Source organism: Numida meleagris, chromosome 6 (genome assembly GCF_002078875.1).
Source record: "Numida meleagris isolate 19003 breed g44 Domestic line chromosome 6, NumMel1.0, whole genome shotgun sequence".
Lineage (NCBI taxonomy): Eukaryota > Metazoa > Chordata > Aves > Galliformes > Numididae > Numida > Numida meleagris.
In genome coordinates this window covers 26,846,932-26,859,885 of record NC_034414.1, presented here as the reverse complement: position 1 = coordinate 26,859,885, position 12,954 = coordinate 26,846,932, and the positions used below count along the sequence as shown (strand labels likewise).

The window sequence follows — 12,954 nt, the reverse complement described above, 5'->3', positions numbered from 1 at the left end:
TTAGATGTAAAGGATCAGAAGAGGGGGGATGGGAAGAGGTAATTATCACCTGGAGTTAAGTGTTTAGTGGGAGTTGTGAGGAATTACAAATATGCCACTAAAATTAATGAGTCCGTAACTTCTAATCTCTAGTGCAGTTATGAAATTCTGTTCCTGTATTTCGTATTTGCAAAGGCTTTGTAGGCCTTCTTTGAAGATCAGGGACAAGAGGCCAGAAATCAAGCAGTTTGTTAGCTGTCACAGACTTTTTATCTTCGAGTTGGAAATATGCTGAAGTAAGATCTTTTTATCTCACATCTGATAGAAGATTATGCTTTCTGTGAAAGAACCACAAGCAGAATATACTTTATTCTGTTCATCTGCTTGCCTGCTTGTCTGCAACCTGGTTATGTTTTGGAAGGGAAATGTCTGAAACACCCTGCAAATACAAATGCTGACATTTCTCTTGTGCATTAGTCTCTCCCCTGCATGCAATCAGTAGCTCCTCTTGAAGGCACGCTGAATGAAGGAAAAAGGTTTTGATTGGCCACTACTTTATTTCAGCTTCCCTAACATGCTGGATCTGTCCAAGCTATAAAAAGATGAGAAGATCCAACAGCACTGAGGCAGTCTGCTATGGTGATTCTCCATATTTTTTTTTCTGTGAGGGAAGAGGGAAATGGTGTTGGTTTTGAATGGGCAATTCTTTACCAGATGTGAATGTGGGGAGGCTGAACCATAGTGAGAAACAGTCAGCTTCTCAGAGCTGGAGCTGATAGGAGTGATAGTAGAGGTGACAACTCAAGTTTGTGCTAAATCAGGCTATGTACAAAAAGAACAGTGAAGCTGTGAAGACAAATCTGGAAAATCTGGAAAAGCAGTGCCTGCATGCTTCTCTTTCAGAAGTGACGTTCCTCTGCTACAGAAGAGGAGTGATAGCGCGGCTGCTATAAATGAAAATTTTGCACATATGTAGTGGAAGAAAGGAAGGGAAGGAGAGTTTGAGACTGAAAACTGATGCAGGGAGTACTTCAAGCAGGAAAAATAAGTTGGAAAATGGCTTTCTGGCTTACACCATTCTCTTCTCCTTTAGGGCTTCACTTGCAGTGGGAGGCTTACTGAAGAGAAACTTGAATTCATGTTATATAGCATTGAAAGGATCCCTTCCCTGTGCCTTCCTTTTTTAATTCCTAGAGGCAGAGGTATGAGATTGTCAAGTGGCATGGTGCAGTTCCATACACTGAAGTAGAAACTCTTCCTTTAATGTAAAGGAGCTTTTCTATAACAAAAAATAAAAATAAAATTGAGACTCTGCCACTAACTCTGCCAAATACTGGATCCAGAGAAGCCTTGCAGCTGAAATACCAGCAGCCACCTCAATTTTGGCATCAAATGAGCTGCCAGTATAACAGTGTATGGGTGGAAAGGTGGATCTCCTCCTGTTATGCAGTGAATATTGTACACTCCAGGAAGAAGGTGGTGGTGGCAGAACTGAAATCAGCGGAAAGGGTACAGACATATGTGGGTTTTATTCCAGAATGAACCATTTATCTCAGATCCATCCTATTGACTAATTCAAACAATTGCTTCTGGACACCTTTTGTCCAAGCAAGAAGGCATGAGTTTGCAAACACACAGATTGGTACTGATAATAGGAGTATAACTGTAAATGTGTGAACTGCAGCCTTACATGAAGATGGAGAAGATGAGCCCACAGGGATTCACGTCTGCTTCTGATTGAAAGCTGTAGATTGATGCCTGGTGTTTTTCTTCTCTTCTACTTCTGTTACTTTGTTGATTGTTTGGATAGGGAAAGCAGCAAGCAGAAGAAGGGGAGCTATATTGACAAGCCCAAGACTTTCAGAGCAACCGAGGCCATTGTCTACATCTGATCTAGGCTTGCAGATTGAGAGTGGATGACTTATCTTCCAGGTGCGGCAGGCAGCATTAAGGGGCAAGAGAGGGGCTCCTGCTTGTCAAAGCCACTGGCTGCTGGGAATTTCCTGCCCAGTGTCTTGGTAGGATCCACTATGCTCTTCTTCCCTTCTTTACTGCAAGAATATGGAGAAAGTCTTAGAATATAGAACAGGGAGCCCTGGGAGGTGGTGCAGTCCCCATTCCTGGAGATATTTAAGAGATGTGTGGGCAAGGCACTAAGGGACATGGTTTAATTATGGGACTTGGTAGGTCAGGTTCATAGTTGGACTTAGTGATCTTTTCCAACCTAGAAGATTCTCTGGTTATCATGCAGCATCAGTGGTGTCTGTCATTTTACACCAGGCTTTGAATGATCTAGAAAAGGAGATCATCTGTTACATGTAGCTCCTTTATTTTTTGTTGTGTGTTAGTACCTGGAAACTACAGCTGGGTGGTCAGGAGTTATGTTAGGTCAATACAGACAGAAAACTCAGAATAGTTCAGTGCACTTTCAGGTCGTTCAGACTTCGTTTCTAGGAAACTGGGAACAGTGGCAATAATGAAAAATGCCAGATTCAGGCATTTTTATCATGACTCTGTGTTTTCAGACAATGATAAAAAGATATCAAAGTAAAACTGCCTGAGCCATGTCCATTAGTGCTTCTGCTGATAGAACAGTGCTTCTGGTGATTTAGAGAAAATGAATGCTGAAGATCTTCCATGTGAATAACTCTTTTATTTTTGTTGGATGCGTATATTTAGCATGATTGTGTATGTATATTGTATAATTTGGAGTCACTTTCTGATTTGTAAATATGATATTCATCAGATTTCTCTGCCTCAATTTCTTTCTTCCTTTTTTTTTTTTAACAAGTGTGATTTTGTGTCGGCAAATTTTTGTAGCTAGAATTCCTTCTTTCTGGATTGGAAACATCTTATCCACACTTACTGTGGTACTGTTTCAAGGGAAGAGTTTGATTTAATGTTTTATGATCCATATGCATCAGCTGGTAGATAATGCCAAATACTTACATTTGTTCCTAGATTGCACTGACGGTATGCTTAAAGTGAAAGCTGGTTTGAAGCATGGATGAAAATCATAGTGAAATGATTTTCATCTGGACAGTATTATTTTCTATAGGTCTGTATTTCTTGGTTAAAATACTAGTTTTAATTTATTCTGGAGCAATTAACATTGTTATTGTTCAAACACTGTTTATTAAACTTCTAAAACTTCTAGATCTGACAGAAAGGTCAGAAGGTACAGATGGACCTCAAAGTTGAGGTAATACAAAAAGAGTGAAAATTACTTGAAGAGGGAGGAAGGGAAAGAGATTTTATTAATATTCTTATTGGTAGAAAGTGAGAAAAAATGGCATAGGAATAATTGTACTGTGTAGAACCAAAGGTTTGTTTTGCCATATATTCTGTCTCCAGCTACATCATAAGCAAATGTCTAGAAAAATGGTACATATGTTCAGTTTTCCTCAGTATGCTTCCACTGATTTATGAACCCTCTGGGCTGGAGTCATCTCTATTTCTCTTCCCTAAACTTTTTCATTGTCTCCTTGAAGCAATCTAGACCTCTAACAGCACAGCATTTCTATCAAAACCAAGATTCCACTCCTTAATGTTAGTGATTAAATCATATGTCATCACAGTATTTGTTAGGATAGGATTTATCTTTTTTCCTGTGCATCACTTAAGTTATGTATGTGAAATCTCAATTTTCATTTCAGTAATGAAGTTACCCGTCACTCAAACTGTCATGTCTTTCTGTAGTTCTTTGCAGTCTGTCTCTTGTTCTTTGTGTTTTATTACCTTTATCATTCATCTTTGTTATTTCCATATTTATGCTGTAACTTGTGACTGTGTTGAGCGGTTCATGTTCCTTACAGAATTCTGCTGCTAATGTCAATCTTTGCAGTGAACGGAGATTTCACTTCTACATTTGTTTTTGTCTTCTGGCCACCTGTTTATTATCCATGCAAGGATGTTCCTTCTGGCTACTTAGCTTCCTTCAAAGCTTTAGGTGAAGGATTTTGTTGAAAGGTTTTTGGAAATCTGAATGTATCAGGCAAGATTACCTTCGTTGAAATGTTTACAAATCTCTCAGAGAACTGCAATAGCCTTAGAAGGACTTGTATTTAAAAAAGCCTAGTTGACTCTTTCCCAAGTATATTTATCCAGGTATCTGCTAATTCTGTTCTCTGTTATAGTTTCTATTAATTTATTTAGTAGACGCCAGTTTTATAGTATGTGGGTGTATAATTCCTTGGGCTCTTCTGGGACCCATTTGTAAATTGGTGTCAGACTTTCCACTTCTCAGTAATCACATACTGAAGCAGTTTTAGCTGCAAGAGTTGTCTGCCAGTATGTAATCATTTATCTGTTTCAACCTTGAGTTCCTGTTATTTCACTTGGATAAACAATTTCTAGTGACTTCATTCTGTTTGTTTTGACCACTTTTCCAAAATAAGTCTGTGGTCATAAAATGTTCTCACAATCTTCTTCTTTGTGGAGCTTTCTGAATGTCTCCTGTTTCTTCCTCAGGGATTCTGGTAATTAATTTAACTTCTCTGCAGTGGCTGTGTCTTTTTAGCTTGCTCTTCTTATACTCTAGTCAGCTTCAGGCCACCCAGGGCCTCAGGAAGGCTTTCCCTTTCTGAAAAGTAGCAACTACCTGCTCTGCCCACTAGCCAATAGATGAGCATAGTCCAGTGAGGCAGCACCTACCTGGTTCTGCAGTAGCTGAGGCAGATGCTACGCTCTGTCTAGCTGACAGAAAAGCAGGGAATGTGGAAAGAGCAAGCTATATTGTGCTAGAGCCCTTAATGGGGTAGAAAGAGTGAGGTGTTCTGAGGGGGTAAGCATAGAGAAAGTGGGAATGAGTTGGGAGCTATAAGGGAGTGGGTTAAGTACTCTAGGAAGAACCTGAAGCATCTGGAGGAGCTGAAGTTGTAGGGGTACTGATGGATTTTAGTGGGTTTGTTAGAGGGGATATGCTAACAAGCCTGGGCTAGGGTGGTAGAGGTGAATGGAAGATGTACACAGGGAGTGCAAACCTCAAGCCATTCAAACTGTTAAAGCCTTGGTTTTTTTCTTCTTCTCTTCGAGAAACAGTTTTTCTTAATAAGGTGCTCTCTTCTTCTGTATCATTTTGTGTTTCACTTCCTGCTGTCACCATCTTGTTCTCTCTCTTTTTTTTCCTAGGTTTGTTCAAATGCAATTCTTTGATTGCTTATTCATTATTCATAAAAATGGTACTTGGCATTCTTCACCTTCAAAGCTCTTTGCAAGCCTGCTGTGTCTGAGCCAAGATCAATGGTTAAGAGGGAATTATAAAAAGTGCTTTGTTCGTGTAGTTCTGATTCATTCGCCTATTTTTTGTTGCATTTGAGGCTAATAGCATAGCTTGCATCTATTGGAATAGTAGCATACATTATGAATGTCTGAGATATACTGAATGTTCTCAGCCCCCTGGCAGGTGCGAACGCTAAATGCCACATCTTTCAGGGCTTAGGTGTTTGGAAATATTTTGAGTGGTCATCATCATAGTACAGGGCAGGTCTTCTGAATGTAGAAAGCTCACATCCTGAAGAGCATGTGGTTTAAGCATACATTCCAGGTGTGTTGTTTTTCAGAGCCTTGAGGGCATTGCTAGGCTTTACTGGCCCTGACCAGCCTCCTTCCACCTTGCCCAGAGTCTGGGACATCATTTAGGCCCTCAGACTTGTCAACCCTACAGCAGCGACACCACAGCAGGGCCTGTTCCCATCCCTAGGGAGGTGCTTGATGCCTGGGGACAGCCATGAGACAGACTTGGCTTTTTTTTTTTTTTTTTTTTTTTAAGTCTATCTCATTAAAATTTCTGTAAGCAATTAACTCTTTCTAAGCAATTATTATTCAAACTTAGTAAAGACGCATTTTTCCACAGAGACTTCCTAGTAGTCCGATCTTTGGCAATGAAACCATTATGGAATAAATGGCTGCAGTGGTAACTTCCTTTTGTAAAACATTTGGTTTCCACCCTTCTTTCATAGATGTTTCAACAGTGAGGATACTGAATTGTATGTGTTAAGGTGTGTTAAGACAAACTTTATTTCAGAACATATAAACCCCAGAAAGTTAGTGTTTATCCACATAAGTAGTGTTATTTGAGAAACACTGTGAAAGATTAAAGAGAAATGCTCTGGTTTTAACTGAAGTTTTACACCACAGAAGTTCTGTATAAAATGACAATTACTTCTGGGGAATCAACTTTGCATTACTCATGTTATCGTTGGCAGCTGTATCTATATTCAGTGGGTAACAATTGTACAGAGCCTTGTACTTCCAATGTAAAGAATTTCCAGTGTAAACTTACAACGTCAATTTCCCACCAGTCTCGATGTTGGCACTGAGATGTTACTGGATTTGAATGGAATTTCTTAACTATGTGATGCAGCTTCAGAAGTCAAAATAACAACTTTTCAGCATCCAGAAAGATCCTTTAATTGCAGCTCAGTGGAACAAAGATATGTGACCTGCTGAGCTAAAATTGAGCAGTATTCTTGTCCAAAACTGAGCATGATTGTTGGAGTGATATAACGTGGTGTCTTATTGCTGCTTGCCTGTTTGGAAAGGCAGCGGAAAGAATCATGGAATAATTAAGGTTGAGTAGGCAATCAAAGGTGCCCAATGAGTAAGGAAACACTAGATGGAAGATTTTGACTGGAATTTAGTTTGTTTGAACCTGTGATTGCAGATCTTCACTGCTCGCTTTGGACTGTATAGTAAATTTGTTTGCTTTCATAGCTTATTAGTAATATTAGAGTTGTGTCAGGGCACTAGAAAAATACTTAAGTTGACTCAGTAATCCATATTAAGTTACATGAACTTTGTAGATCATTGCATCCCTACAATGCACATCTGGGATGCACCACCTGCCTGTGCATAGTTTCCTATCCATCTCATCAAACTGATTGAGAAGTGTTTCAAGGACCCTCTTTAAGTTGTTCCTACATACTGCCAGCATTTTCAGGCTTTCTGAGTCACGTACCATTCATAGCTTCTTTTCCAGTGCGTGTTTCATATGTAGAAGTATATATTATATGATATATATTAAACTATCAACTGCCATTTCCCAGAATTATCTTATTGTGTGTGTGTCTGATAAATACTGAAATTCTCTTTAAAGATGAAGACTGCAGCTGTAGTGACTCAGAGACATAGCTCTTCTCTTTGCTTGTTTCATCAGAATCAGTTGGCCTGCTAAAGCAGGTGCTCCAACTACATCACTAATGCATCTGTCAAGGAATTGATGAAAGCAATGCACTGTCCATAAAAATGAAATCACTGACCTTCTAAACTTTTGGACCACTGCAGCTTGCTTACCAGTGAGCACTGAGAGCATGTGGTGCCAGGGTCATGTTTTCTTCATCAGTGTCGCCAGAAGATAAACATTCCCATTGTTTTAACAGGCAATAGAACTAGACAGAGTAGCTAGGCATTAACTGTCCTTTCTGGAGTTTTCAGAAGAAAGGTGGTTGTATACTTTCTCTGGCTTTTCCTGAAACATTATTTATTTACTGCAGATAGAGGATCTACGTTCTTGAATGCATGCAAAACTGAAGCAAGGGGAGAATGGAGCCAACTGAATTAACAGCAGTGATGAAGTTGTTAGGCCTTTAGTTCCAGGGTCCAGCAGGGTCTGAGATTTAGTCATTCTGGCTGACAATAGAGAAAAGCATTCTGGAGTCAGAGCAGAGCATAAAGAGGCTTTGGGGACAGAAATTAGCTGATAGCATCTTAAAACATCTTGTTATCAGATTACATAATAATAGATTCCTTATTTATTATGTTACTTTATATTTGCACATGCATGCATGCATGCAGTCACTGGCATAATGAGGGAGTTGTGTTCCCATTAAAATGTTTCTAACACCGTATGGCTTTGGAAGGATTCTTCTGGCTGATGCTCCTTTTGGGGTGTATATAAATGGAGTGATACTGAGAAAATGATTGTTCCTGCTCTCTGCAGATGTATAAGCCTTACAACAAAGAGTCCCTGCAGATTTTGCTCTCTGTGGAAGGAATAAAGAATGCTACTTTTGTAGGAGGGATATTGGAATATTTATCACGTTGGTGTGTGTGTGTCAAGGAAGGGTTTTCTGTCCTAATTGCCTTCCAGTAATCTGACTTTCAAATGCTCCTCCTTTGGATTTTTATCTACATGTTTTCTTCACTCTTATGCTGACTGAAAGGTTCCTTGTTTCCAGGGTGAGCTAACACTGCTCCTAAATCAGCCAGCTGATATAGAGGAATAAGACTGCAGAGAATCAGGGCGGTAGTATGTTTCATTCTCTTGGGAGTAAGGGAAGAGGGATTACAGGGGGCAGAATTAGGTGCCTGAAAGAAACACTTGGGAAAATAAGATGCTTTTCTGAAAGCTAAAACTCTATTGATGGGATTGCTCCCAGGAAGGCAAATGAGAATGCCAAAGACAAACACTGAGTTGAATATTTGGAACTGAACAATGGTAGCTAGGTTTGGCAAATGGTCAGAGAGATGGTGTCTTGGCAGACAGAAAATATGTGGAAGTGGCTGTAACCTGGGTGGTGCAATCAAGTGAGTAGAGTGAAGGTAAACAGAGTTAGTCTGAACTGGAAGAGCTGTCCTGAAGGATTTTGCTTGCAGAGGTATTAGGAAGAATTGCACAAAAACTTACATGAAGAAAATCAAATAGCATAGACCAAGGAAAATGTGCTTCACGTTAAAGCAGTAGAGGCAGGAAGAAAACTTAGTGACTCTGGAGAATGATAGTTGTGGGTGTGGTCGTAGCAACTGCATAAATATGGTAAGATGTCTCTGACTGCGTTCCTCTGTCTGTAGCAGGGAATTATTCCTTAAAAATGGCTGAGAGGAAGAAAGAAAAACAAGACTATAACTCAAGAACTTGCAGTCAGGCAGGGAGTATGTGCAGAAAATTACAAAACCTGTTTACATGACAAGGGAGGATTAACTCATGCATCTTGCCCAAGTTGAATTCATTGGATATTTTATTAGGATAGATCCTATTTCTAGCAGAGATTTGTATGTCTTATGTAAAAATGATTAACTGAAGTGAAAAATATGTTCAAGAAGTGAGGAGCTCGTGCCTTCTCTGTAGGCCCTGGAAAGCGACCCTGGTGGGTGCAAAGTGTGAACTGAGTGGGGTAATATCCCTGTAATAGTGAAATTCTCCATCTCTAGCATGTTCCTCCACTACAGCAGAAAACCCTTACAACGACACCAGCTGGTTCATCACCAGGGAGTAATTTACATGAGAATGCAGGAGGGATAACAGGAAGGGATGATAACAGAACACAAGCAGGGAGATGTGGAGGATGAGGCTGTGGGGTGTAGCAATCTAGTCACAAAAGGGGCTCTGTGAATCTAGGGGATAGGCTGGGAGCCAGACCCAGAGGTTATGTAGATTTGGAATACAGTGTGGGTGAAAGAGAATTAGACTAAGTCTCTTTTTTTTTTTTTTTAACCTTTTGTTTTCAATAATGGATTGTAATTGCACACCAGAATAACAGGCTTAATCTGAATTAGCCAAGTTAGCACTGGCCTGAATGAACCAGCAAGCAGTGAAACTGCACTGCAAAAAGATAATGACATCGTGAAGTGATGCCTGCTTGCAATACTCAGCTCTCAGAAGGAGCTGCTCCTCATTGTGCAAGAGAGGCCTGGACCTACCAAAGACTGCCAGTCTCACTGCACAGAATTTAAATAGGATTCTAATGTCTTTCAGTGCATGAATAATCGGCTGATTAGATTAGATTATCACATGAACTCTCATTTGAAGTAATAGGTATAGATAGAAAATGTATTAGTGTTCACCTATCTTCATAATCCTTCTACCAAAGCAGAAATATGGCTTGTTGTAGTCCATGTCTTGTGTTCTAGAATAATAAACCTCAAGCAACAGCTACTGTGGATCCTCGTATGTTGCTGAATGAATTTGCAGGCTATTAAGATGAGAGGGAAAAGGAAATGGAGATTGTAAAGATATAATTTCTGACTCCTTTTGAGTCTTTCTCTGCCTTTCTTCTCCACATTAAGCCAAATACCTAAATGCCCATACGGTGTGTATTACCTTATCAACTGTATAATATGTATGTTAACAGCCCAGCAGGTGCAGCTGCTCAGCAAATCCTGTCTTTACAGAGTCAGTCCTTGAGTAACCCTTCATTTACTGTTTTTTAGCAAACATTGCATGCTGCAATTACTTTTATTTTCAGGATGTTGCTATTCTTCCCACTAAATCACAGAATCATAGAATCCTTGGAGTTGGAAGGGACCTCCAAAGGCCATCTAGTCCAACTCCCCTGCAATGAACGGGGACACCATGTTCTGCTGTGTTCAGATCCTGTCAGCTGCAGTAGGCCTTCTTTCCTGAAAACTTATTTTGTATGCTTCTAGAACAATGTATTTTGTGTGGTACTATTGCAATTGTGACATCTTATCCACGTTATTGTGCTGATTTCTCTCAACATCAGTATTCAGAACAACTTTCTCAAACAGAATGAGTTAAGGCTATAGCTAGTGATGGCCCATGCCTTAACACGGACAATGTTGTGCAGCTGAAAAATGTCCATGTGCAGATTTTTTTTCCCCCTGCCTTAAGAACTGTGTTCTAGGGGTTTACTTACTGCTTCCTTCATTTTCTCTAAGTATCTGGCTTGGAGGAAAGGATTTGGAGTTAAGGGGCAGTGTTTATCTGGTCTGGAGTGACAGTGGTCACAGCTCCTGAATTAACGATTTGTCTCTACTACCTTGCTGAAAGAGAATTGTTATCATCTTTCAGAGGATTATTCCGAAGTATGGAGATTATGAAGTTGGAAGTGCTGTATGTCTTCAGGAAACTAGTACTTCTAGTTACTAGTGGCTTGGCTTTTCTGATGTATTGTTCTCTGCCACCTTTCATACTAGGAATACAAGCCAGCAACACAGTCTATTTTGCAGGAGAACAAATAGGAGTTCTGCTTCATTGTGTTTGTTTGTTTGTTGTTTTGCTTATGTTGCCATGTCTGTTTGATATGTTTGTGTTTTGTGTTATTTACAGGGCCATAGGATGAAGCGACAGGCTGGTGTTTGGGGAAGCTGGGGTGAATGGGGCAAGTGCAGTCGGAGCTGTGGTGGTGGAGTCAGTGTTCGGCAACGGCACTGCTATTTCCAAAGGTGAGATCTAACTTCCATTTTTCTTTCTTTAAATGTGTTCTTCTGTCACCAAACTCCTGTATGTATGGTCCAATACCCATTCAGAACCAAAATGGCATAATTCCATAGGAAAAGGTCATCTGAGTCCACTTTGACATGATCCCTAGCTTTAGTCTCGTCACTGCTCTTTTGAAGAAGACTGTCTTTCACATGTCTTTACTTTGACTCCTTTGCTTGAATACAGTGATATCTCTTTGAGATCTGAGGCTGTACAATGAGGTGACCGGTATGGCAGCATCTATTCAATCAGGTCTAGTTTGGGAGACCTGGGGGAGTGGGAGGAGAGTTCAGAGCATTTGGTTGCTCTCCCAGGAGCCATTGACTATGCCAAGGTTTTCTCAGGCTTATGATTTCCAGGAAGATAAATTGTCCCAGTGAGTGCTGCAGAAATAGAGTTGGCTTAAGTAGTGATAATGCAGTGCCATCTCATTTGCAACTGGGTCAGATTAGTGATGACAATGACTAGAAGCGTACTTGTTGAGGAACCTGAGAGGTCCTGTTGGATAAAAAGCAAGAAAAGGAGGAAAAAAAAAATAACCTCCAGCCTCCATAACATCCTGGAAAAAAACCCTACCTCTTTATATATAGAGAATTAGATGGGTGGTTTTTTTTTTTTTTTTTTTAAATAAAGACTCAAATGCTATAATGCTATTCAACACTCCTTGACCCCACCCAGATTAAAGAAAGATCTCCTTTGAAGGCTGTCACGGTATACATCCATGTCTTGCCCAGTCAGAATTCTTGGGGACTTGTCTCTCCATTTTAGAAGTGCTGAGATACTATACTTTTGTTGACTTTTCAGATCAATATCCTCCATAGCTGTTATTATCCATAATTCTCAGCTGGAAACATTTGACTGGAACCAGAGGGTTGCGCACCTTTCATGGGCATCTTTAGCTCTCCTAGCTAATGGTCTTAGAGTGCATATAAATAGCACAGTAAGCGACGTGTGTACCTATTCTGAATTAGCCACTACTGTCTTTCTCGGAATATGTGTCTGGGTCTGGTAAGGATATGTCAGCTATATGCTAGTGGATAAAGGACAGAAATGCTCTGCTTCCATTACTTAGTGAAAACATAACCCTGAAGAGCTATCCTGCAATTGTTCTTAGTTTATGTTTCATTCATTACAGATCACAGTCCATAGCAGAAAATAGCACTAGAAAATGCAAACTTGCCTTAGTAGGAAAAAAAAAGTGCTTTTTCCTTATTTTGCTGCTTCAGGAGACTGTGTAAATATGAGATGCTCTATGTGAAGGTTATTTGGGATATCTACCATGAGATGATTTTTTTTCTGTGTTCAGACAGCTTAATGGTTTTTTTTTTTGGTCTTTCAGGACAGAAAGTGCTTCCAGTTGCATTGGACCAACTCGAAGCTATCGCTCATGCAATATTCAGGTAGAGTATAGCGTTTGTACTCTGTTTTTTGTTTTTGCTTTCCTGCTGCTCCTTTCCCAAGACAAATCATTCATGTTCAGAAGTAATATGCTATTTTTAGATTCTCTTTCTCTGGCATTACTGATTAATGCTGTTCATCAATGGTACCTCTTCAAAAGGATATTGATCCCAGACAAGAATTTATCCTAAGATTTTATATGTGAGTCAGAAGGGACAGTTTTTAGTTGCACACTTAATTCTCCTCCTTTTCCTAATGGCCTGGTGCAAATGTTTTCTTCTCCAAACAGAGCTGTCCGGAAGGCTCCAGAGATTTCCGGGCAGAGCAGTGTGCAGAGTTTGATGGGACAGAATTTCAAGGAAAGAAATACAAGTGGCTTCCGTATTATGGAGGTAATAATAAGTCTTACAAAGTAG

The 12,954-nt window shown here is 39.9% G+C and overlaps 1 protein-coding gene across 5 annotated transcripts in view; it reads left to right on the top strand.

The window, feature by feature from the left end:
• The window catches only part of PAPLN (papilin, proteoglycan like sulfated glycoprotein), a 63,961-nt gene that overhangs the window by 23,720 nt on the left and 27,287 nt on the right, over nucleotides 1–12,954 (top strand). For all 5 annotated transcript variants that reach the window (XM_021401536.1, XM_021401533.1, XM_021401532.1 and 2 more), the window contains exons 3-5: nucleotides 10,988–11,103; nucleotides 12,480–12,540; nucleotides 12,828–12,930. In XM_021401536.1, the coding sequence (XP_021257211.1) occupies nucleotides 10,988–11,103; nucleotides 12,480–12,540; nucleotides 12,828–12,930 (280 nt within the window). The remainder of the gene's footprint in view (nucleotides 1–10,987; nucleotides 11,104–12,479; nucleotides 12,541–12,827; nucleotides 12,931–12,954) is intronic.